This window comes from Empidonax traillii, unplaced genomic scaffold, assembly GCF_003031625.1.
Source record: "Empidonax traillii isolate 1590-97213 ecotype Southwest subspecies unplaced genomic scaffold, ASM303162v1 scaffold161:size1573837, whole genome shotgun sequence".
Classification (NCBI taxonomy): domain Eukaryota; kingdom Metazoa; phylum Chordata; class Aves; order Passeriformes; family Tyrannidae; genus Empidonax; species Empidonax traillii.
This window is the reverse complement of record NW_020955354.1, coordinates 1,041,069-1,068,343: the sequence shown is the minus strand read 5'-3', so window position 1 is coordinate 1,068,343 and position 27,275 is coordinate 1,041,069. Positions and strand designations below refer to the sequence as shown.

General features: G+C 40.9%; 1 protein-coding gene across 2 annotated transcripts in view; it reads right to left on the bottom strand.

Moving 5' to 3' along the window:
- The window catches only part of ADCY5 (adenylate cyclase 5), a 206,168-nt gene that overhangs the window by 46,780 nt on the left and 132,113 nt on the right, over nucleotides 1-27,275 (bottom strand). For both annotated transcript variants that reach the window (XM_027885097.1, XM_027885098.1), the window contains 4 exons: nucleotides 10,938-11,049; nucleotides 10,633-10,760; nucleotides 7,235-7,393; nucleotides 6,916-7,057 (listed from right to left, as the gene is read on the bottom strand). In XM_027885097.1, the coding sequence (XP_027740898.1) occupies nucleotides 6,916-7,057; nucleotides 7,235-7,393; nucleotides 10,633-10,760; nucleotides 10,938-11,049 (541 nt within the window). The remainder of the gene's footprint in view (nucleotides 1-6,915; nucleotides 7,058-7,234; nucleotides 7,394-10,632; nucleotides 10,761-10,937; nucleotides 11,050-27,275) is intronic.

The following is a 27,275-nucleotide window of genomic DNA, read 5'->3' as shown; positions in this document are numbered from 1 at the left end:
AAGACACATTACCTCACTCTGCCAGTGGGCGACCCTCATACCTGCAGCTAGTGCTGATGAGCCTGAAGCATCACTTGGTGAATTAGAAGGAAATAAAAGACCTCATACATGTTTATTGACACATTTGGGTTGAGGTAAGGGCAGGACAAGTGGGTAAATAAATACATACTTCTGAGATTGTTTCTAACCATGAGGTCAGGCACCATAAATACATGAACTCTGGCAATTATTTTCCCCCACCCCTAGTAGGAAGTTTCCACTGGATTGTGTACTGTGTTTCAGCAATATTTCCAATCAGATTAAAACTCATATATGCAAGCATAATGCATTTTTGCTTTCCCACACTACATGATGTGCTACTACACTATCCTGAACAACAAGACTTTGTTGTTAACATCAACACTTGCTAAAAAAAAAAAAATTAAAACCCAGTATTTTTAAAAGTTGAGCTAATTTATTTTCTGCAAAATCACTTGTTCAGTGGGTGATGATAATAACAAACTCTAAAAATGAAGAATTAGAAGGGTTAGAGCTACTCTGTAGAAATTTGTGAAGACGCCTCCTCTGTTTCTTCCTGGCTAAGTGACAGTATGAGGGCAACTTGCACAGAGGCATAACAAGACTGGAAAAGAAGAATACAGAAAGAGAAGGTGATACCTTTCAGTCCTACTCATTACAGGTACCACCAAAAACAGGAGCAGGTGCAAAAGTTTGTGACAGCAATGAGTTTTTCAGATTTTATGTGGCTAAGCTCCAGAAAGCTGTTGTGGGAACTTTTAGAATCTGGACTCACAAAGAGACTGTAAATCTTATTCCCAGAGGTTTTATTGTGTTCCCACCACCAGTTCCCACACGCTGAGCTACAGTAATGTTACAGCAAAACTGCAGAAAGAGCTGGAGTTTTCTTATACTTATCAATTAAATCAAGAATGCCTGTTACTTCTTTAGTGTGTGATAGGATTCACCACCATATGATCACTATCAGTGCAACAAAGCAGTGAAATCTGAGCGTGGATCAGCCATATCAGATTCAGCTACATGTTATTCTTTAAGTTGTCTTGAAGTCCTTTTGACACATGAATGATATTTCTTGCAGTGCTACATGCTCCAAACCACTGCCTTCATAAATCTACATGAGTGGAACCCTGCTGAGCTCTGATTAAATGTGTTAAATTAAGGAATCATCACATTAGATTGATTGTGTTTTAGGAGAGTCACATGCTCAACATTTAAAGGACCATTTTGTTTCTTCAGCTGGATGGAGTTCTAGGACGTTATTTAGAAAAGAATGAGAATTGTTTTTCTAGGAGTTACAGCCAAAGTTTTGTTGAGCTGTTTTAAGGTCACCGTCAACAATCCTTTCTGAAACTGTTGTGTACCTGCTATTGTTTAAAGAAACACCCATGTTTAATGCAATTGAAAGACATTATAAAAAAAATAAACATTTTTTTCCCTTTGCAGACTTTGTGCACTCAGCACAGTGTGTTTGGTCAGCAGTATTGCTCATCTGTTGACAGGCACGTTTTCTTTCTACTTATGTTCAAAGCAAAGCATTTCCCCCGACTTCTGACATGATGAGGACAGTAAAAGTACCTGTAAACCTAATATTCTGATAAAATCCTATTCACCTTAAGGTTTCTGGTTTGCACTCCTCCAAACATCTGCCTTTCCACCCTTCTCAGAGTAAAGCTTTTACCAGTGATTAGAAGTGCTGGGAAGAGCAGCTGTGATGGTTCTGCAAATTAGTGCAGCACCTGATCTCAGAGAAGAGCAGAAAGTTACCAGTAACCACCAAAGTGACAAGTTCTTGCACAAACGCCAGAAACTTGGGCAGCACAAGAACTTCTGGGTAAGACAACAATAATTAAATTGAGTATTGTAAGAATAGCAGGGATGTGACAGGATGGCAGTAATGACTGGGACAAATGTTCTGAATAAAATTCAGAAGGGCAGATATAAAAGTTGTGAAGGCAGAGGACCAGAGTTGGGCATTAGGAACACTACAGTCTGCAGGGTAAACTAAAAAAAAAAAAAAAAAAAAAAAAAAAAAAAAAAAAAAAAAAAGTGTAACAAGAATAAAACAAAACCACCCTGTAGAGAGGTAAAGATATTGTACTGAGTGATGTTGTATAGTCCACTGCAATGCCCAGGGCTTAAGTTTGGGAATCACTGAGATGTGGGCAACAGTTTTTGTAATTCTAGCTGAAAAATTGCTGTTTATCGGGAAATACAGACTTTCAGATAAAGAATGAAGACACAAATACAGTACTGGAGGAAAGGCAAATATCTCCTTGGAGTATTCCTGTACTTCTTCCATGCTAAAGTATTAAGTCCATTAGAAACATATATGAATGTTTCACAGGAACGTGAAAATTACTAAATAAGGACAGAAGTCATCCTTATGTAAGTGGCCCGATATCATGCAAGGAGAACAGAAACTTGAAATTCTTCACTGCTCTAGAACCCAAGGAACAGATTATTTCTCTCCATGCAATCACTACCGCCACAGTAGAGGCAAAAGGGAAGAAGCTCATAAGGATAGGGTTATAAATGGAAAGCCTAAAATCATAGAATCATTTAGGTTGCAAAAGACCTTTAGGATCATTGAGTCCAACTGTAAACATAGCACTGCCAAATCCCACTAAACCATATCTGGAAGGAAAACTTAAATGTGATGTGCTGAAGTCAGATGGACAACCTCCATTCCAGATCTGTGGGAAACTGCCAGCTGCAACTTCAATTCTGGTAACAGATATTTTTAATAACTATTTAGTCAGGGATCATGACACAGAACTTGTAGAGCAGCTGGGCTTGGATTAACAGCCTTGGATCCAAGTTTTTCTGAACAGAAAAAATACGGCAGCTCTCACTGGCTTTGTTTTTTCCATGGATCATTTGACAAAGTGCTGTGCTGGAGACTAATGGCTAAGACAGACAGGGAATATGAAGCTGGGCAAAAAGCTGCTTTCTAGTGAAGTGATAGGAGATGGTGTTGAATGAGGAAGTATTAAGTCTGGATGAAAGTTACTTGTGGAGTTACTCAGTTATTACTCTTGAGGCAGATTTTGTTGAATTTTTTTCTTATTTCATCTGACAGCAAGTGAGTAATGACAGACTTGGCTAATGAGAGAAGCAGAGGAGGTATTTGACAGACAAGAAGAAAAGGAGTATTAGTACCCGACATCTGAGGACTAGCATAGTAGAAATGGGATCTGAGACATTCAAGTGTACGAAGTGCATGATCATTCTCTTGGTGATCACAGACAGAAACTTCATTATCAAAAATCACATCAGTTCACCACAGAATAAATAGCAGAGATCAAGATAATGCAACTTTGCAAAAGGTAGAAGTTCCCTTTGATGACCAAGAAAAAGTAAGAGCTTGTGCTTGTCTCTTCTTCATTGTGTGAAGCCATTAGAAGAGTCTGTTTCAGAAGAAAAAAGGCTGAGAGGAAGAGAGGGATTACAATTGCTGACTAACTGCAGATACCAGACAACCAGAGCAACAAGACACCAGAGCAACTAGGTTTTAGAGCAGCCCACTGTTAGCACTAAAATGGGAGCAAAAAAGCCACAGCAAAAGATTCAACAGACCTTTATGGTGGAGCCTGCTAATTTTTTGACAAAAATTACTTTATATACATAAATAGATACACTTTTACAAATATATATTTAGGTTCACATTACAATGAAAAGCATGGCACCCTTCGTATCTCACACAGTTAAGACTGTTTGATAATTTAATTATCAACATCCAACGAAAAGAGATTTGGAACTTTGGATTATGCTTTTTAAAAAAACTACGAAAACTTCTACCTAGGGGGTTCCTAGAAGTACATAAGACTGTAACACTAGTCACTCCTGCACTGCTCTAGAGTTTCTGAGCACTGCCTTCTTCACAGGCAAGTGTTCACCCACAAAAGCAGCAGAATCACAGGGCAGGGCAAACAGAATGGTGAAGGCAGATCTAGAAGCAAAGATGAAGAGAAAGAAACCTAAACAGACTGGATTTTAGAACTTTCCAGTTTGTTCTCTTTTAATATAAAGCAACTCTTCTGTGTACTGGACAAAAAACAACGACTACATTTTCAGTTCTAGGGATATTATTAAATACTGAGTGAGCAGAATCTGGCTTTTTCCCCCTAAAACTCAACTAAGTATATTCCAGTTAACAGCATTCTTAAAAAGGAAAAAGAAAAAAAGTATTTTCAAAGAAGAAGCTAGTTTGAGTTCCTGGAACAGAAATCTTAGATAAATGTTCCTTCCATTTACTTTGTGTCCAAGAAATGACATTAACACTATAAAAATGTCAAACAAACAAAAAAGACAGAAAATACAAAGTTATGGCTCCCCAAGGCACCAGTAAGCAGAAAGAATATGGAAGAGATTCCATTACATTTTATACATTCATCGTAACTCAGGGTATTGTGGGGTTTTGATGGCAGTGGGACTGATGGACCAGATATTCAGAAAACTCAAGTCTGCCTGTTTGAACTGAGGAATAGCTCAGGCAAACGGTTACTCGAGTTAACTATGCACCTGCTCTCAGGCCAGTGCCAATCCCATGCCTTGTGTGTGAGGGTGGCAGGAACCCAGACACGACTCACAGGAACCCGTTACTAAGTAAGACGAACATTTTATGGCCGTTATCGGAACAGACTGAATTGAAAACTTGGCTAAATACATCACAGGAAGTCATTAAAATCAAACAGAAATGAAAGGAAAAAAATTAATTACTACAGCTTTGTCTGGCATCAGGCAAAATATTCAAGACTGACCGAGCTGACTGTGAGAGAAATCTTTTCTCACTTCTGAGCAATCGTATTATGTTAAAATGAATTGAACAGGGAGAAAGCTTTAAACACTGGAACAGGTTGCCCAGAGAAGCTGCAGATGCCCTATCCCTGGAAGTGTTGAATGCCAGCTTGGATGGGGCTTTGAGCAACCTGTTCTAGTGGAAGGTGTCCTTGCCCATGGCAAGCGGGTTGGAAAAGGTGAACTTTAAGGTCCCTTCCAACCCAAGCCATTTTATGATTCTATGAAACCATTCACAAAGAGATAAAAAATAGCTAAGGGAGAATGAAAGTTGCAGCAGTGTGGGTAAACCAGAAGCCCCTGAAACTCTAAACACTTAATATCCATGGCCTTGGGCAGCAGCTTATTTATGTTTCAGTTTAGCCCAGTAATTACCCAGGCCATGCACATGTCCCAGCTCTTGGCTTCTCTGGCATGCAGCAAGTTATAGCAGCATTACAGTAGTGCTTAGAGACTCCCGCTAAGGGCTACACTATGTAACAGAGCTGCAATAAATACATATAAAGCAGTGAAAAAAAATGGTCTGTTTTATTGTACCAGGGAAAATCAAGGCCCAAAGATCAAAGTTCCTCAAAATCTGTCTGGAATGGAATCCACATCTCTCCTCAGTCTCCATCCAGTCTCCGACTCAAAGTACAGCCCTGTGTTCAAAAATGAAGTCAAGTTCCAAGTGCCCTGAAGTCTCTGTTTTTGAGGTTTTTGTCTGCACTGGCAAGCAGCAGAGTCCTGAGATCTTATGTTTGCCTCTTCTCTCCAGAGAAATCTCCAGTTCTCCACAAAAACATGCAGACAACTTGGTGACTGCATGACTTAAGAAGCCAATATAAGTCCTCCACCACAGGAGATGGGGCCTAATCATAAGGGTATTTTGGTCTATGTTCTTAAATCTGCCCAGAAAAGAAGTGATTCAGGCATAAACATCAGCTGGCCCACCGACAGGCAGCGATGCTCAGGAAACAATAATCTTACTCTGCAAGTTCTAATCCTCTTTCAAAGATTGACAATTGTTAATGAGATTTATCTTATGAGCAGATAGGCACCAAACCATCAGCTTCTCTCTTCAGCAGATGATAAGGGATTTTCTTGGAGATTTTTTGCACAATATCCATTAAGGAGATTTGAGGCTTCCATTCCCTCAGGAAATGAGGCAATGGTAGCAAAATATTTCTGTAGAGGTGTTAAGAGTTATTCAAGTCAACCATGCTATTGGAACATGTCGCAAACACTAATTCATTTAATCTCATGGAAGTCGTATTTACAGCTGTGGGAAGGTTTAATTGGTTTTAGATTCAGAAAAATTTGAAATCATTTTCAATTCAGGCCAATCTTTATATGCTTATCCATGCTGTAAATCACAAAGCAGTGTCTATAGTGAAGAAACTGCTTAGAGAAATACTAATGGCGAGGGTCAACTAGATGATCAAAAAGGTCCTTTTCTAGTATTACAGTCCACCATTTTAAAAAAGAATACAAACTACTGATAACATCTGCTCTTGGCAGTGTCACAAAAAGAAGATATATTGGCTGAAGTCCACTTGGGTTTGATTTGATTCAAGTTCAAGTCAGTAGTGCCCTAGTAGCCTTATTCTGTGCAGCCTGACCCGTGTCATAGCAGCAGGTATGATCTCACCCTACTGTCACAGCGGGCCAGTTTTTCCCATCTTCAGAAATAGAGGCTGAAAAGCAATGATATATGGACTGCTCTAATCTTTATGTTCATGGCTATCTGGTGAGCAGGTAGACAAAATCACCTCTGTATTCTGACAGAGAAGAGATCTTTGTGGGTTTAATCTACTGCTTTAAGTACTTGTACAAAATACGTATCTATATTAACAACATTCTTCAATATGATTTGGAAAATAACTCATGACAGATTCTTTGAGAGAACTAGAATGCACTTGATGGAGAAACCTTATGTAGATGGTGGCTACTCCCTGCTATGAACATAAAAGTTCTGGAAGAGGAGAGAGAAACAGGAATTTTTGTCGCTGCATGTCAACTGACTCATCTATAAAGGCCGGTGTTCGCTCTACTTTGGTGTGTCAGAGACCATGCAGTCATTAAAAGTGCCTAAGCCTGCCTTTGCTTGTTTGGTCTTACCCGTTTCTGGCTGCACCGCACGATCAAGAAGGTCTCGATGCTGTGCTCTTTGAGATAAGCGTTGCGTTCCCCTCCAAAGCCCAGCTCCACCTCGTAGTCTCCATTGAGATAGTTCAGGGTTGCTTTTGTGATGTGGATGCGCCTTCAACGTGACAAAAGAGAAGTTATCACCTAAAAAGCCAGGTCCTGGCAGGGATAAGTTTCATGTGCTGGAACAAACAAGCAGTAAACCCCCATTTATTTATCCACGCCACTGTTCTTACAGATGTAGTGTGGAAGTTTCATGGATAAACACAGCAGTTTTGATGAAGAAACTTACCCAGCTTTGCCCCCTGCTTCCATGTGGTTGGCTAATGTGACATCGTTGGACCACACATCGAACTGCCACTTCCGAAGGCCCAAGACCCCGCAGTGAACTCTCCCGCTGTGGATTCCAACCCTCATGTTGACATTTACGCCCGTAACCTCCCGGACTAGTCTGGAAAAGGATACAGGGAGAAAGGGACATCACTAACAACTGCATGGTTGTAGTCAGTGGTACAAGCTTGCACCCAGAACACAAAAATCCATAATGGTCCATAAATTATTCACACATTCACATGGTGTTGCTCATCCACATCAACGGGACAGCAGAACAAAACCGGACGAGTCGTACTGTTCCTGGATGGCTGGGCTGGCTCAGGAGAGCACTAATTAGAACAGGGAGCTCTTGGAGTAAATCCATGTTCACTGAACTCAGGACCAAGTTGAGAACTCATAAAAAAATTACCTTTGGGGCAGTAAAAGGAATAAAGTGCTGGTCTCTGATTTCCACACCAAAGCTGGATATAACCTGCCAGCACTCAGGTGCATTAAGAGTAATAGCATGTTGCAAAGAGAAAAGGGAAATGATTTCAGAGATCTTAATTTGTCTTCATGGCACCAAGCATCAGCTCTTCCACAGATGAAATATGATATGTGTGTGAAATGCCCCACTAAAGTTGGAAAGCTTGAACAGGCCTTACAGCTGCAGTCAGAGCAGCAGAACCAGAGAGCCACATCTATTGCAGTCACTCCAAACAGGCAGCTACAAATACTCAAGCTCTGATTTTAATGATGGATTTTTAATGATGGTTTTGGATGCTCTGCTTACTCCCAAAATGACCGCTGAAATATTTTGTGGGTTTTGGCCTTTTAGAGCAAAAGTTAACTTCAAGAGCTGTTCACATGGAAAATACATTTAGGAGTGTGGGTAGGGGAAAGTCTTGATGAGACCATCAGAACAACTCTGCTTCTCGTTACTGGTAATCACATCATTTCCAGAATGTCCATGTTTCACAGGCAAATTCACCTATATCACATAGCACAGTCTTTTCCTTTGAGAATTTAGTTCCTTGCAGTATGAAGTTGTACTTTATACCTATCACATTTCAATCTCTTTGGTTTTCAAGTTCATCTAGTCTTTTCTAGATAACATCATCTGGACAGGTAAGCCCTCCCAACTCCCTAACATCAACACAGTTCCAATATTTATGCTTTAGTTATTAATGAAATTGCAGGATTAATGATAGACCAATTCTGGACTCTAGTTCACTCCTCACAGTGCAATATGCCCCTTAAAACACTGTCTGAGATAACTTCTTGTTGAAACAGCTTCCATCCTCTCAGAGTTCCTTTTTCCTTATGATCCCTCTCTTACATTTCATTACCTACTCATGTAAGGGATATTCCTTATTTTTATTAACAAGCATCAGAAATTCTCGACCAGGGAAAGGAGGCTGATGTGGGTAAGGTGTCACAGGCTTATGAACTGAAAGAGCTCCAACCACAACACTTGGGAAAGGAACAGGAACTGGGGTAATGAAAATGCAGCTGCAGCCATAACCCTTTCAGGGACAACAGTTCCTCCCTCCACAACCCCTACTGCACCCTCTGCCAAGCTGTGTTACTGGCCAGGGAACTTCTCTCCATAGAGTCGTTGATAAGAAGGGGACTTTGCCCAAACTTTGCAGAACAAGTGAAATATCCATTGTTACCTTCCTTTTTTTTTTTATACCAGCAGGACAGTGAATACAATTTTCTTGAAATCTTTCCTATTTGGGATAACACTTTCTGCTGTTATTACACACAGATGAAATCAGCCTAGAGGCAGGGCCCAGTGTTGGTGAAGCCTGCAATCAAATGTTCAGTAGCTACTGGTTACCTTAATTGTGAAACCTCTTATCTTCATCCTTAGGGGAGAAGGAATGGGGGTGGGGAAACGGGGGTGCTGAGAACAGAGTCACCTTCCAGACTCATTAAGAGATAAGATTGTTAAATGCATTCATTATATATCAAGAGGAAAACAAGTTTTAAAGACTGCTGAAGAGCTATTTGTAAACAAACACTGAGTGCACTTCAGCTCCCTGTTTATTCCAAGGTAAGGTGGGTTGCAGTTAATCAGTGAAGTCTAGACTTCCTAGTGTTACTCAGCCTTGTTGGGGATTACACAGAAATGCATGAAGATCTCTGGATTTCATCAGGCCAAGTACTCCAGAAGATGAAGAGTTTTTTGGGCAGTAAATACAGTATCCTCTCTGTAGGGCTGATGGCTTAAAATTGCTGCTTCTCGTGTTTGACAAGACCCTTTGTCACCTGCCACTTAACTGTACTTCACGTGGAAGAATCAGCATTTTCAAGGGCTTTCAAGGGCTACTGAAAACTAGTTATTTGCAATTCCTTTTATTTTGCATGTTGCATACAAACCCCAAGAGGAGACTGGTGCAAAAGAATGGAGTTTAAAACCAGGAAAGGAAAGCTAGGAAGTCCTGACAGTGTACACTGTATACAAAGCAAGGGAATGATGTTGCTTACTGTGCTTTGAATGGGAACCCCCAGGTGAAAACTGCTTTTCAACCTATGTATTTGTGCTATGAAAATGAGGCTGAGATGTGTGAGGGTGTATTCACGTCCTTGCAGAAATTCCAATGAAAGTGCACGTCCTATGCAAAAAACATTCAACGTTGTCTGTAATCCTCCAAGTAATAAAACTAGATAAGGGTCTCATATTTGCTACTCTCTAAAGATAGGAATGGTTTGGACAAACAGGTGGCTGATCTGACCTCAGGACCAGGCAAAGTTTCTGAAGAAGTTTTAAACAAACAAACAAACAAAAACAATGGGGAAATAAATGGAAATAAAGGAAAAAGACCATGGATCTGTCCCAGTCTGTACCAGACCAACTTTATGCTTAATTTCAATACTTAATTTAACTGAAGTAAGAAAATCTTGAATCTGACATTTTTGGCATAGGGTCATATGGAGGAGGATTAGTTAAACTAGACAAGGACAGGCCTTACTAGAGCAATTTTAAGGTGAGTAGAAAGCTGGCTTAAAGACATATAAATGAATAGTGATTGAAATTTAATAAAGTTATTATTAGTCTTCTGAATTCACAATTCTGTAATTCACCGCAATCCTCCTTTGGGAATGAGACTTCCAGTAGTTATAGTAACCTTTGCCTTCCTCATCAGGAGATTGAGCTCTGATATCCACCTAGGCCTGATGGGCACAAGTGTCTCGTCTTTCTGCTGTCAAACCTTCATTGCATTCTGGTTTTTTGTTCTAGGTGATCTCCCTTTTTGCTGGCCTGAGTTCCCTGGCTTGGCTGCCTTGCTACTAATGTAAAGAAGACCTAACAGGAAAGGCAGTCTACTTGCTATTTGTTCCAAGGTTCTCTGTAGGGAATATGGTACTTACGATATGGCCTCTATCATATCCATTCCCATCTCAACACAGCAGTGTGCATGGTCAGCTCTTGCTTCTGGCAACCCAGACACACAGTAATAGCAATCTCCCAGGATCTTGATCCGTAAACAGTGGTTCTCCTAAAAAAAAATAAGAATAATAAAGGAGAAAGAAGTATCCAGCTTATATTCATGCTTGCAATAGCTTGCCTTTTAGGGCAGTGAATATTTAAGAAATCCAGTGAATGAGCACAGTATGTCATTCTTTCAGTAAGAGAATAAAAAAAAGAGAAAACAAAATTACGATGGCAAACTTACAGCTGCTAGCTTATCGAATCTGGCAAAGAGCTCATTCAGCGTCATGACCAGTTCCTGAGCAGTGCACTGGGAGGCCAGGCTTGTGAAACCCTCTATGTCTGCAAAGAGGATGCTTGGGAAAAAAGAGAAAAAAGAAAAAAAAAAGTGTCACAAAATTTGTTCCTGATATTTGTGTAAGTTCTGAGATAGAAGTCCAGGGAGGAGGAATAATGTAGGAGTGCCCCAGTTCTATAGCAGCAAGGAGATGAGCAACCCTAATGTCACCTTACGACACAGCCTCTATCACACATAAAGCCCTGAGGGACAGGACTTCATCCCCTCCAGAGATTGGAAAGGCCTCTCATCCCTCCCAACTCCACGCTGCCCAGAAAATTTACAGTACGTTGGGAGCTGGTGGTGGCATGACAATGCTGTCAGACATCAATAACAACAAGGCAGTCCTACCCAATGAACAGATTAGCCCAGCTATAAAACCCACACTCAGCCATTGTACTCACATCCCTCAACCTCTCAGCTCAATAATTCTGCCTGTGTCTTAACCCTTCTGCTGCTTCTCCTGCTGTCAAAGTGCTGCCACAAAGCAAAGCCCCTCTCTAGTGAATAACTGGGAAAGCCCTATGAAAGCAGCGTGGACTGTTTTGAAAGCATAGTTATTTGAATCACAAGCACTATTAATGACTCTTTGATTCCAATTAATCAATTTCAATGTTGTATTGCAAGGATTTTGTGGTGTGGTTTTTTTTTTTTTTTTTTTTTTTTTTTTTTTTTTTTTTAACTGGAAGAAGATTCTGTCTAATTGATAATTACAACTTGGAAAACATTGACTTGCAATCAAACACAGTTATTAAGGCAAATTTAAAACTATTCAGTAAAACAAGCACCAGACTGCATCTATATAGATTTAAGATAAAATATGTGTATGCATACACATTTTTTAAAATAGAAAATTCATAAGTTCTACTTTTATATTGGAACATTTAGCCAGTGGTTGATTTGTTCTTTGAAGTTAATTATTGCATCAAGCTGTACTTGGAAGAGAATTAAAAGTCTAAATAACAAGCACTTTGGAATGGTTTCTTCTTTGTAAAATAAAACGCCAGCATGTTTTAGGCAAATTGCAGAGGTATGTTTTCAGTTGGAATTCCCTGCAATGCCTTCAGACGGAAAGCAAACCCAACAAAAATATTTTCACAAGTATTTTTTGCAAAAATCCTGAAACACATTTCAATTCTGGCATGCTTTTCATATTTTCCTTCTGCATTTCAACTCCAATAAATCATCAACCAAACACATTGAATTAAATATTTCTTTGTTAGTCAGACTGATGCTAAAATGTACAAGAAAAAAACCAAGACAGGAATGCAAGGATGTCTGAATCAAAATATACTTTGCCATTTTTAAACACTTGAGAAAATACACAAAAATAAATCAAGATTCCACATATTTACAAATAAAAATAAACCTTCCAAAGAAACACACTTCAAATCAGCTGAAATCTTAGAAGAGTCTGTACTGTTCACTAAGCAACTTAAGTACGTGCTAATACATAACGTTAAAATGGGAAATGTCTCCAGTTCCTGTGGCAATGACAAAATTGTGCCTTGTTGCAAGCATGTTCCAACATGGGGTAAACTGCAAATTTTTCACTTTTGGACACGTTCACACTCTTTGCTTGTGTGTATGTTGTAACAGCCACGTGTTAGAATAGGAGGAATAAAGATCAGCTGCTTGCTCTGATGTTCAGATAGCAGTGGGTGTGTCTGAAAACACTACACGGGGATGCCCTGAGCCTTCTCCTCATGCTTGATTCAGAAAATTAGTGCTAGCATAATGTCCTAATAAACATGGATAAATGACTGAAGGTTGCTCCCTCCATTCCCCATTACTATCATGATAGATAAATGTATAGACATTCCTAGGAGTTAAATTGCAGCAATATTTTCAACCACACAAATGAAACAATCGGCAGAGACCTATGGAGCTGTTCTACACACAGATTTATGTCAGCTAATCAAGTAACATGAACCTCTTGAAGCATCTGAGCATATTACATAGAGACAGCTGTGTGTGACCTGCTCTGCGACCAAACGGCCACACCACTGAGCTGCCAGACAGCACTGTCTGCGATACAAGGGCTGCAGGGAAGGAAAAACCTCATCAGGGTATGGAAATGACTGCGTGGGAGATGGCAGAGGACAGAGCAGTGATCTGGGAACTGAAGACAGACAGGGGAGAGACACATTTGTGGCAGGAGACTGGATAAAGAACAGGACACAGTGGTCAGGGAAAACAGTCCTTGCAAACAGGAACCCAGCTTGAAGCCTCTGTCCTCTCCTCTCAGCAAAGAGCTCTGAAAGGTACTAAATTACATTTTACTCCTCCTGCCTAATCTGTTCTCTCCACACACTCCCACCAGCACAGCAGCTCCAGCAGCAGAGGAACAACCAGGTTTATCTCTCCTGCTTATGACCCACGAGGGAGGAATGGGGCCCCATGGATGTGGTGCTGCCCAACAGCACTTCTGTCCTTTTGTTATTAGCCCTTGTAGGCCTTAAATTCAGCCTGCTCCCTGTAAAATACCCAAAAATCCAGAAGCAACTAGAAGAAAAGTAGATTTCTCTTACAGTAGCCATCAGGGAATAGCACATGATCTTTGTCCTGTGTTTAGTCAGAACTTTCGTTTACAAGAAAAGCCTGCAATACCTACCTCCTTATACACACAACTCACACAATGAGATTGCAGGAGCATCTCCCAATCCTGTCAGTGCATCTTACCCAGACCAGAAGCCTTAGAGTTTAAACGCACAGCTTCCCCACTACCCTTAGCTCCTCACTCCACACTTGCATGCCAGACTATCCTTAGCAGTGAAAAGACTTTATTAAAGGACAGTGGTGATGGATGATTGTGATGAAGGCCACAACTCAGGCCAACTATTTGTCAGTCTTCAGAGGGCATGTGATTTCCTTGCTGGTGGGAACACAATGCCAGTAACAGGCCTTCCTTGTGCCAAAATGTGCGGTAGATGACAGTGGTCAACAAAAGGTCAGATGAAATAATTATTATAGCTATAAAATATCATGAGATAAGTCGGGCAGTGGTTTAGCAGTACTATTAGCTGAAGCTGACTAGAAGGGATTGACCACATAATCTGCAGCTTGGACATCAGCAACTATTATCAGCCCTGAGTCCTAGTCCCTTCATCTGGAAGGCTACTGCTTTGTGGAAAAACCAGTTTAGCATGTAATTAAAATGTTGTAATGGCTTCAGAGCTCTTGATATATTTTCCACTCCATCACTGTCTTCAGATTTACCATCTGATTGGGTTTTGTCCAGCAGTAACCAGGGTATGACCTCAAAAAATACAGAAAATGGTTTATTTCTGGGAAAGACAGAGAAGAAAAGAGGAGTTATCATTAATTTTATAAGTTTTTTTTAAATTCTTTCTGCTTTATTTTGGTTGAAAAGTACCACAAATTGTGTTATAGGGTAGAGGTGAATACTTTCCTAAGCTTCTATTTCAGTTCTTATTTCCAGCAAGGACTGGCTCAAGATTTCATCACTGTAGAAGGCAAGCTCAGTTTTGTGCCTGTTGCCCTAAGTGGCTCACGACACTGATAGGGAAGAAAGATGAAAAGGAGTCTGATGGCAGATCCTGCCATCCTCCCCTCTGCTTACAGACCAGGTTGATACCTGCCTGCTCTCACCTGAGCCCTGGGCAGAGGAACAGGAAAGGCAGATACATGGATGGAACATCCCATAGCTGCTGGCTCCCGCTGATTCCACGAGTCCATGTCTGATGGGCAGCAAGGGGCAGGTTGGACACGCAGCTCTGGCTGCTGCTGCTGCCACTGGAATTTCAGCCTCTATCTGAGCCTGGCTCTTCCCAAAACCACCACTGCTCGGTGGCCTGGGAGCCCTCCATGAGCAGGGTGTCTGGATGCTCCCTGCACAGTGTTTCACCCGGTGCACAGGCACACTGAGGGGAAATGGAGGGAGGCACGGCTGGGGTGCAGAGACAAGGAGAAAATTCCCAACGTGCTGAGCTCAGCTTTCCCATCTTTTGGTCTGTAATGCATTCACACAACAGTTAAGATAATACCTGGACAGGTCCAGGTCCATCCCACTGCATGTGAAGTCCTATTTAAAACTATCTCCTTTAATCAGGTGATCCTTGCTGTGACTGCACTACTGACCTACCCTGAGACAGAAGCATCACAGGACCTTTCAATGACAAAAGATGGCAAAGGAGAATTTTCTTAGCAGGAGTGCAGGAAGGGGAAAGATCCCAGCTGAAAGCAAAGAAGAACATAAGGAGTAGGAAGAGCTAAGGACAGGGTGGGAAGCAGGAAACCACATGAGACATTTAAAAAACACACACATCTACAGAGATTGATTTTGAAGTGCAGCCCTTGATGTCTGAAGCCAATACAGTTATCAAAGGAGGGACACGACACAGGTTTCCCTGCAAATGCAGGATTATTCAAAATGCTAAATTAAATCATCTGTGCTTCTAATGTAAAAACAAAAAAACCATTCGTGTTCTATTTCAAGACATGTGCGTGCCATGCACGCCAGCCACAACATAAATCAAGCGAGGCAAGAAACACAAACCCTATCACCATCACAACGGTAATGCCAGTCATGAATATAAACACCATGTGTTGCTGGAAACCAAACACCACAGGCACTGCATGGGAAACAGAACAAAACCCCAGACTTGGTGAGGTTTAATGACTTATAATAACTGCAAAGTGCATCTGACTGGATGTGAATCAAAGCCATGATATTTTACCACAATGAGTGCTACCTACAAGGGAATAAAAAAGTTAATGTGTCATAATAAAGTAACCATGGTTCACTAGATACAAGCATCCACAAGCAAAGATGTAACAAAAGAAAACCAGTTGCTGTAGACAGTCTGCCCTTGTCAGTGAACTCACCTGGCTAATGGTGAGAACAATGTCTCAGGGTGCTGTTATTTTACAACAAATTCCACTGTTGTTGGTGTTGCATGTCATTAACTCATACTACAAACAAGGAAGAACAAAGGAGAAGGATGGACTGGGATGAAGATGACAAAACTCTCACTTGGAAGGCTGTGTTGAGCTCTTAACATTGAACTAGGCTTTCACGGAATCACAGAATGGTTGAGGTTGGAAGGGACTCCTGAAGTTCATCTTGTCCGACCCTCTTCTCAACCAGGGCCACCTAGAGGTGGCTACCCAAGACCATGTTCAGATGTCTGAGTATCTCCAAGGTGGGAGCATCTCTTGAGCAGCTCAGTAAATGAGTCAATTTTCACACCTGGATGTCCATTTAACAGCCATTTCCCTTCCAGCACTGTAAGCCCAGAAGTTATTTTCCAGCTCTAGTGGCATAAACATAGTATTAAGGTTATTTAGAAGCTCCTAGAATAGACACAGCATGAGGTATACCCAGCCTCTCTTTCCTAACTATAGCTACTTAGGGATGGGTTGGCACAGAGGTCCTCTGTCTGCTCTCTCTTCTACCCACCCTATGCACAAAATAGGATTTCAGCTCCAGAAACACTAAGAACATCTCACCATGCTCTTTTCCTCCCAAATTTGATAGCAGCCACAACAAAAGGACAAACCAAAGCAAGCTGAGGACCGTGATCAGGCAACAAGTGTAGGCAGCAAAGCCCACCCAGGGAGAGTGAAGTGGCCCACACATATGACAGCCCAGTGACAGGTCCAGCAAGGACTGCAAACCCCTTCTAGACTAACTCAGGTCTCAACAGCACATCAGCCTTCTCCCTAGGGATGTCTATGAGACAGGCTAAGGACTTAGCCTTAGCAATGCAAAAAATGTTTTCCAGAACAGCAGGACATCAGACAGACCAGAGGTTAAAATTCTTCCTTTTCCTACGTTCATGGAAAAAACCAAATCCAACGGTAAAAAAGATACACTCTCTGTCCTAAACTTATAGGGTCATTTTGGAGAAGACCCAATTAGTATTGGAAATTACCAATTGTTTCAAATGAGCCCTGGTACTTGTGTGGGACACATCAGCTGGCACAGCTTCCCCTCGGGAGGCAGGACTCTGCCCTGCACCATGACAGTGCTCCATCTTAACGGACGGCTCCCACTTGCTCAAGAGGGTGAGAAGGCACATATGTACACAAATGCCGTGATAACCAAAGCAATATTCGAAAGAGAGAATAACACAAAATACATACAAAACCAAAACCCCAGAAAACTGTGAGCCTTTTCACCTATTTCTTTACAGCAAAAGGCAGAAAGCCTCCTGTTGCTCTTCCAAAGTTGCCAAAAACGTAAACCAAACCCACATCCCATATTTGATAAGTTCACTCTGCAAGGCCATGCCAACTGAATCTGGTGAAAGCAAAAACCCACAAAGAAGCAGGAGACCAGATGGTCTCTTGAAGACACCCGTGGCAACGTGCAGACTGCCATCCAGAGCCACTGCATGACGACAGCACGGCTCACTGCGAAGATATAAACTGCAGAGCCCTGCCTTTACTTCATTTTCCCATGTTTGCTCTCAAGTGAGTGTCACTGGAGGTTAGAACTGCCCAGGGGGCTCAGCTGGGAGATGCACATCTCCACCACAAATGCTCTGCATTTGTGGCTGCAGCTCTGTGTTAGGAATGTGCTCCTGGGAATGCCCCATGGAGGGGGGTCTGGCCCTGCTGGTGCTCATGAGCTGCTGAGAAAAATGGCACCGGTAATCTCCCTCATGGTCAGAGCTCCTCAGCTCAATGCCCACAGTATGTCCTTCACTGTCAACACAGGAAATGAGAAGAAATATAGAACCTGAAATTGCCAGCCAGAAGGGGAAGAATGCACCAGTCATGCAGGGAAAAGTTTTTCCTCCATGACCTCCCTAGGTTTGCAGTTTACAAGCTTGAGTAGCAGCCCCAGTTACTGGAACTTAGCTATAGCTAAGCAGCATCAGTACTCACTTTTTTTATTTTAAACGTGAAAAACTTGCTATCCTCTCCTTCTAAACATTTTGAGTCAAAAGTTTTCCCTATTTTGGCAGGCTAAATTTAACCAGATTGATTCTTCACTGGAAACAGGAGTAATAAATAGCCCTTTGGGAAGAAATGCTATTTGAGGAAGGCAAAACCAAATAAAGATAGATATGGAGTGGCTACCAGCCGAACTATAGGTGGAACACATTATAGATGTCTTTGAGATAAAAGGAATTTTATTACTCCATCATTGCCAGCCAAATTAGATGCTGCTGCCTGTCAAGCCTAAAAAAGGAATTCAAGCATCCTAAATGAGATTTTGTATTATTGAGAAGGAGGAACTGTGGACCTTTTTCATCTAAGAAGGGACCGATGGGTATGTGAATTTTTTTGAAATTGTTCTGGTCAGAGGAAAAAAACACAGGGGAAAAAGATAGCAGATCCATTCCATCTCCAAGAAACTTGAAGAAGGTAAAGTTGAGGGATAAGCGTGACCTTTTGCAGGAAGGACCCACAGATACTACTGGCCCTGACCATGTGTCTTGGCTGTGGCTCCAAGCAAGACCAAACTCACCCAGATCTGCCTGACCAGCACAAAAGAACTGGCAGGTCTGTCCAAACTGCAGCTGAATCCAGTCCACACCAAAATAAATCTCACATTCATTTGTTCCACAAGACAGCCTGAAATCCATAACTGCATATAAAACAGAAAGGAAAAGCCATGTATTTTCTGGTTTTCAAACTTCAGGTATGCTTTTTCCTGTGCGCACTCTCGCAGTCTGTTTTCTGGGATTAGAGCAATCACTGATGTAAAAAACCAACAAGAAGAAAGACAGAGCGAAGAGAATTCTGAAAGAAGGGATGAACACAGCTGTAGCCTAGTCAGGGCAGGAAGACACTATTCCTCCCTGCCTTCTATTCAAGAGAAAGGCTTGCAAAAGTGACTGAAGCAGCACAGTAGGAAAGAGAAACAACCAAAAACTCGAGCATTAAAGCAAAAGACAACCTGTTGCATATAGGTTGTATGCCAACAATCAATCAGTTGTCAGAGAAGGCAAGAGAGTAACGAATTTTGTCACAGTTAACAGTTTCACATGTATATCCTGGATCAGGCACATGGTATAGAGATTAAATCATCTACTCTGGTTTTGTGATGCTTTCTGTTACATATTGCTCAGGTCTTTGTATTTGATGGAGAAAGAATGAGCTCTTCATAGCTGTGAAAATTGCCTTCAGTCTGTTCTTCCCTGGTATCATGGATATTTAAGCAAACAACAACGCTTTTGTACTCCCTAACCAAAAAGCTGCAGTAATTCTGCATGCAGCAGTCATTTCAAACTAACTTACTTCTTCACTCTTTCCACCAGCTGTCACAGTGTCCTGTCCTTTTGGGATTTATTTGCTTTGTCATGTCAGGGTTTTTCCCTCTGGAAAGTCACTGCATAATGAAAGCATTACAGTAGTGTATAACTGTAATAATTTAAAAAAAATAAAGAACAACTGTGCCATTCCTAAAGTGAGTAGGTAGCAAAATACACAGAGTCTTTCATGGATCAGCTGAGAATGGACAAGTGGTGAGATGCTCTGTACACACCACTGCCATGGGTGTTTGTGAACTTATTAGATCTAGAATACCAAGTGGCCATTTGGTGGGAAAAGTGAGTGCTGAAGAATAGGAACATGAGTCCTCCTGCCCTTTTTGGAACAGTCAACGAGTTGACTCACTGCCTCCTCATTTCTACACTTTTAAATGTAATTGAGCAGTTGTGTTTCTAAAATTACACCAATGAAACTGTGAAGAGAAATGGACCCAAAGCATTTAGAGAAACTTAACCATGCACACTTCATAATGGCCACCTTTGTGACAAACACCAACACAACATCAGTGGAGACCTTTAAAATGAAGACATAACTCCTGGTCAACTATTTGCAAAGAAAACGGTATAGATCATTAACTGAGGGATCAATGTGTTATTAATTAATAAATAAACCTGATAATAAATTTAATAATAAAGCACATGATGTTTTCAGTGAGAAGGGAGATAGATTGCAATTTCAGAATAAAACAAAAAAGGAAAAAATCTGGCAGAAAATTGAACTCATCTGGTTGTTGTACACAACATTGATATCTTACCTGACAAGAACTAGTAATGAATAGATACCCTCAACTCATGAGTAAAGTTCTCCCAACTTTACGAGAAATACAATTTAACACTAAGAGGTTTGTTTCCTTTTAAAGATGTGATTCTACCATCACATCTCAATTGATCAGTGGCACTTGAGCTGACATCTATCTTTGGTGACCCAGAAAACTGCAGCTGCCACGGAGAAACACTGTAAATATAATTAAATTATGTATAATCGATATCAGCAGTACAACTATTCCTCCTTAGAAGGCGGTACAGGCAATCTCACTGAGTGAGAATTTCTTTGCAAAGATGATCCCTGAACAGGGAATATGGAATTCTATGCATCTCCTCAGCCCCTAACATATCCCATATTCCAAATACTTTGCATACGTCCATGATTTCATAGGCAGTAAGCAGTGGCGTTAACCAATTGTTAAAATGTCATAGGTGCTACAAAAGCAACACCACACTATTTTTTCCAGAGACAGCAGTATGGTAAATAAAGAAAATAAATAAAGGTGTTCATGGACACATGGGAAAACCATGGCAAAGCAGGAATGTGAATCATGGCCTCATAAGTCCAGGAAACACCCACACAAACCCTCCTGAGATGCTGGAGCAGGGATCATGGTGAGGCAGCTCTGCCCGCTGCAGATGTGAGTCTCTCAATTTCCACTAAATCTCCCCCGATTTTTGCAATCAGTGGTTTCTTCTCATAATGAAGCAGGCATATAATTTTAACTTGATTTCAAGAGAATTACTGTAATTGCCACCACCAGAATAATAGATCTGTGTATAAAGAAATGGCTTTTCTCTTGCATTTTCCACTGGAAAAATTTAATTTCTGTGTTAATGCATTATGATATTTCACTAGGCCATTTGCTTGCTGCTCTCAATATTCGCAAAGTATTATCTCCAAATGTAGTTCCTGTAAATAGCTATTAGTTTACCAGTGAACTAATATCAATAAAATCAATAGAGTCTGACCAGATCTTTTCTATAGCATAGAAAGCCACCCTGGAGACCACTTTAAATATGGTAATGTGTCTCAGACCATAAAAATAAGAGGAAAGCTACTGCGTGAGATCTTTCTACATCTATGCAAAGCCAGTCTAGTTAATTTCTCCTTCCTTTCTATGCCACTGCAGTAGCAGTAATTTTGGCTTGAAGATGAAAAACAAAAAACCTCAAAATATAGCGCCTGGCATTTGAAAGGATAAGCTCAGTTCAGAACAGTGGGTGTCACAACTTCAAAACACTCCTGTATGTTCATCTGTCGTATATACCACAAAACTATCTGCTACTTCAAGAGAGGAGGGAAACTGGAGACACAGCTTGCTACCATCCCAATGTTACTGTGGCCTTTCACAAAGCTGTATGAAAATGAATTTAAGTGCCTGGGAGGACACATGCCCATCTGAAGGCTAACACAGCTGGCAATCAAATTGTGGCTGATGAGTCACAGTACAAACAGGATGGGACTTTCTTGTAGGGGATCTGGGGAAGTCAGAGCTAAATTAACTTGCAGAGAAGGGAGAAGTTTGAACAAACCGCCTCGTGAAATGTCATTTAGAGTATCCATGCTAAAGCCACACAGATCCTGTCCCTGGCACAGACACATTCAGGTTTCTAACAGATGCCTTGGATTAGAATAATTTGCTCTTCCAGACAGGAGTGGCCGTGGATGTAGTAAAGTGTTTCTTAAACAACACATCTGCTCTCTCCCTCGGGGTATGTGCTGTAACTGTCTGAATTAACGTGGTAATTCAGGTTTCCAGCATGAACAGGGCTCGAGGCTGTCATGCAGGTCTGGAGCACTGGAGAGGGCACTGGAAGGAAACAAGCACGAAAACAAAACACAAACCCTAAAGATCTTTGAATAAACAGGAATTTGCAAGATGTGCACCAAGGCAAATGGCAGCTGTGGTATTTGGTGTTTTTATGGCTACTTTAATGCTCCTCTAGTTCAGATACCAAGTTACACAGTTCAGATGACTCTATTCTTGAGTACCAAGCCACTCTCCGGAAGACTGAAAATGCTTAGGACAGCTACTCTATTTCTTATATAATACAATAAACAAACTTGCAAAAGTGCTGGATTCCAAAATCAAAGGAAGGAAGGGAGGGAGGGAGGAAGGAAAAGAGGGAGAGAGAAAAAGGAAGAAAGGGAGGGAGGGAGGAAAGAAGGAAAGAAAGAAGGATGAAAGGAAGGGAGGGAGAGAGAGAGAGAAAGAAAAAGAAGAAAGGAGGGAAGGAAAGAAGGAAGGAAAGAAGGAAGGAAAGAAGGAAGGAAAGAAGGAAAGAAAGAAGGAAAGAAAGAAGGAAAGAAAGAAGGAAAGAAAGAAGGAAAGAAAGAAGGAAAGAAAGAAGGAAAGAAAGAAGGAAGGAAAGAAGGAAAGAAAGAAGGAAAGAAAGAAGGAAAGAGAAGGAAAGAAGGAAAGAAAGAAAGAAGGAAAGAAAGAAGGAAAGAAAGAAGGAAAGAAAGAAGGAAAGAAAGAAGGAAAGAAAGAAGGAAAGAAAGAAGGAAAGAAAGAAGAAAGAAGGAAAGAAAGAAGGAAAGAAAGAAGGAAAGAAAGAAAGAAAGAAAGAAGTAACAGCCCACACAGCATCAAATGCTGGTAGGCTCAATGCTAAACAGCAGATGATTCTTACTGAATAACTGCCCTAGATTTTGCAAACAATACAGGGAACAAAAATAGAAACCCATTTACATATTGCTGTTAATAACTTTATTTATAGTGTCACAGCTAGAGCACAATAACTGCAGCCACGGCTTAACTTGAAAGCCATTCACTGTGGAAGAGTCAGACAGATACTGTTTTCTCAGTCCTTATGCAACGGAAAAAAAAAATCCTGCTGACAACAGCCAGTCACCAGAACCCTTATAAACAGAACCAGAAAAGAAGTTAACAGCAGTCAAAGGCAAAAGCAAATCATCCCCAGGATCTGCCTGGCCTCTGCATCTCCTGGCTACTTTGGACATACTGTGGTTAATCAAGGGCCACTGAGGTCAGAAACCCGGGTAGGACATTTTTCACTTCACTTTGAGCCCCATGATAGCATCTTACAGGAATACTTGACTGTTATTTAATTTCTTTTTTTGGTTGTTGTTTGTTTGAATTAAGAAATACAGACAGGGCTCAGACTAAGTCAGCAGCTACAACAAGAAACAGTATGTGTCCTGCATTTAAGATCATCCCTACCACATCTGGGCTGCCTTCCACACGACTGTAGCCAGATCTTTCCAAATATTTTATCCTGACAGATAAAATCCTGTCACAACAGACCGGCACATCCTTAAGGTACAGAAATACATACAGAAACTCTTATTCTCAATTTTTCACTATTTTTCAAATGCCTGCTATGTATAAGTAAATGGAGTGAGAATGCAAGCAAGGAAACCGTCCCTTAGGATCCTTCACCCGAGGTGCCAGAAAACATGGATCTAATTTTTCCTCTGCCTGAATCCACCCTGAACTGGACAATTGGCTATTTTGGACTGGGAACAGGGGTGCCCTCAGGACCTCATGCTGCAGCTGCTCATTACATATAAAATACTGAGGATAATTAGAGGCAAAGACAGCAAGTGCTCTGCTCTGCCCTGCTGATTATGGTGCGCTCTGTGACATGGGACAGTGGGATTCAAGCCGCTGCTCCGGGGTTCGATTCTTTTATATAAAAAAATGAAACAGTTAACAAAAGAGAATGAGGATGCCTTCTTCGTTTATGGCCTCTCCTAGGAGATGTGGCCTCAGACGCCCTCTGGTACATGGGAAAACCAGATCCAGATAACCTACACCAACACGTGGGTCGGATGAGCACGGTGTGCCTCATCACTTGTGTTTCTTCAGATCTTCACTTACCTCTGTGTTGGAATTTCTGCCATGTGGAATGTCAACTGAATGAATTCATTTCGCTGGGTTTTCATTTTAGTGAGGAACATAAAGATGCCCCTTTGGAATGGAAGCCCAGCCAAAATGCAGCGCTCACCCCCCTGCAGATACAGCCAGCACTCATGAGAAGTCCCCAGCACAAAGAGCACGTGTTTGCACACACTCCCTGATAGTTCCTTTGCTGCAATTCCTCAGCAGTCCAAGCTGTCCAAGAGCCTTCAAGATCTAGTCTTTGGGATTTTTCTGTAAGGGGAACCAAGCATTTCTGAACTCTAATCAGTCTCACTACCCAGTTAAGTTAAAGAAATCACTGTCAATCTCAGTTTTTAATTTTTCGGACAAAATACCATTTTCAATTTACTCCTTCCACCATTACATACTTGCAAGAAAAAGCAGCTCAGCAGGTAAGCCACATCTGCGATTTCAATGTTTCTGGGCATGGCAAGAAATTTGTAATCACTTCCAATTTCAATAACAAAATTTATTCAGTTTGCAGATGAAAATTTCAAGGAATATTGGACTTTAAAACAGAATATCACCTAGCATTTATACTCCATAACACTACTTTTTCTCTACATGAGAGCTGTCATCCTAAGCTGTGACCTGCAGGCCGCTGTTCCGCAGAAGGGAAGCATGTTAGGGAAGAAAGGCAAGGACTATGTGAGTTTTTTCCAGTTTTTCTCCTTTTTAATTGAAACAAAGTAGAACTATTAAATCAAAAGACCTTTTTTTCTCCTGCCTGGAAAGAAAATGGATCTCACAAAGGGGCTTACAATAGTTTTGAATGCAATCCAGGACAAAAGGTTCCAAATGAAACAGAGTAATTATACTTTTATGGATCAGCTCTTGGCTTTTGTTGAAGACTGATCTGTAGCTGCAATTGCTCAAGTTCCCCTGAGCAGAAGCCAAAGCTCTGTTTGTTTTGTTCAACAAATTGATTCTTATTAGCTCATTCTTTGGAAACAGCCAAGGCACAGAGCAGGAGTGCATTGGTGTGCATGCTCCCGAGACTGGAGACTCTCCACCAGAACTGCTATGGCACATAAATGTCCACTATCTAAAACTGCTTCCATCTGGTTTCCATTCTCCCTCCTCCTTTCCTCCGGTCATTACCAACAATTGGTAAATTTGTTCCTTTCTTTCCAAAATTTTTCTGCCTCTATTGTATTTTTTGCCTACCTCCCCTCCCCACTAACATCCCATCAGCTCTGGACATAGGTTGCTCAGCTCCTTCAAGGTCCAGGATACTACAAAGCATCTCTCCAAAGTGAGCAGGAATCGAGCCAGTGTGTTATCAGCCTCTGCAAAGAATCATGCTCACAGTTAAAAAAACCTACCCAAATCACCAAAATCAAAAAACCCCAAAAGAATGAGCTGACAGTGGTGGATCAAAGTGTCACTACTGTACCTCTGCTGCAAAAATTCCCCACTGGGGAATTCAACCTTCCTCTTCATGTGAGAGGGCAAGTTTGTGGTTCCAGATGCTCTGCAAAACTACTGATGGGGACAAAGAGGCATTTACAGATGATCTGACATCCAAACAAAACCCTGGTCATCCAGCCTTCTGTATGCTGCTTTCTGGGGAGATCTCTGCAACAGAAGGCTAAGAGAGAATATTTTGATGACAAAGATCCAAGTTTTACAAGTGATCACCGCAACAGGTGTTTGGTCTTGGGGGTCAGTTCTGTAGAACTGGAGTTGAGGGAGTTGATTGCAAGCTTTGATCCTCATATGTACTTAAGGGGTTCATTTAGGAGGTTGGTTCAAATGGGGACATGGTTACTGGTCAAGAACATCCTTAGAATTTCTCAGTGCCTTTAAGGGCTTCAGATATTTGCCAAGTACATAAATAGCAATCAAAAAGACCCCTGCTGGCCAGGGAAGATAATACCTATATTCCTATATTCTGTTTACTTTTTAAATAGTATCACACATACGCTTCTTTCTAATCTCTGAAAACGATTTGCAAACTTCCAAGTTCTCGGAATCTCAACGGTCTTATAAATCCTTATTTCTGCCATTTAAAACTGTGTGCATCTTTCTTGGGCTTTGCAACAGAAACACAAATGGACACAGAAAAATCCCTGTTTTCTAAAAAGAGCTATTCTATCCTTCCCCAAGGGCAATGCCATGCTAATGGGGTGCGTGCAATGAAATTAATTTAATCTCTTTGGTCTTTTGCCTCCTGTGCTCTTTTGTGCAGTCCTCTGGTGCTCCTCGTTTCTGTTAGCTCTGTTTCTGAAGTGACCTACTCTTAGCTTGGTTTATTATAAAAACACCATTTATGGAATTATGCAGTCTGCACAGTCAGTACCAGCTTCTCCTGAAGTTTTTCACCACTTACTATAAAGCAAAGTTAATAAAAAAGAGGAAGGTTAAAACATACAGTATGACTTTCAGTTACTGGAGGACATAAACTCAAGTTAGCAATGTACTAACTCGAGTCACAGGATGCCAGACCACTCGAGAGCTCTTCTCCACTAATTGGTTTCAGCTTTTGTCTCTTATTCATTATTTATCCAGTGTCAAAATTATATATACATCAGTAAGAACAGATGCACAAATTAGCAGCAATTGTTGAGGGATATAAATATAGTATAAGACAAGAGAAGTTAATCCATCTCCATTCTAAAACTGTGCCTCTGTTTTATAGCTTCTATAAGACAGCTTCAAATAGTTTTGCAAAGTTCAGTGCATTACGGAATAAAAAGTTTAACTAATTTTTGCTTTTCAGTCATTATCGCCTAAGGAGGAAGCAAAAAGGTAGGATGATTTTGACAAGAACCTCTTCAAAGGTTATATAAACTCAATGTTCTTAAAACCATTTTGCATGTTAACTACGTGACAAAGCAGTTCATCAACTGAAATTTAACCAAGTCGTTAAGGAGGAAAGCAAGTCTGTAAAAGTAACTCTTCACAAAAGTAAAGTTTTGTTCGGAGAATACTCAATTTTTCTTGTCAAGGTTACTGCAGAATACAGAGGACTGGGGGTGAATTAGTTGAATAAACATAATTTTGTGCTTTTTTCCCCCCCTATAAATTTGATACATTTGCTTTAATCAGGCCAATTAGTAGTTAGATGTACATTTTAAAATTTAATTTATTTTTAGTACTATTGAAGGAAAAAGGGAATTCAAATAACCTTGATGAGTTAAAATACTGCTCCATAAACTTCTGCAGGCACCTTTATAATTCTCTCCAAATTACTATTCACAGTATTTCATCATTAAAACATCTAACACTCTTCAATCCATCACCTTGTGAACCTCACAGGCCCTTGTGTAAACTCAGAATAGCAGGGTGTGAATTATACATCACAGGCCTTTCCTAATTGCTGATGGCTTGCTGGTGGCTGC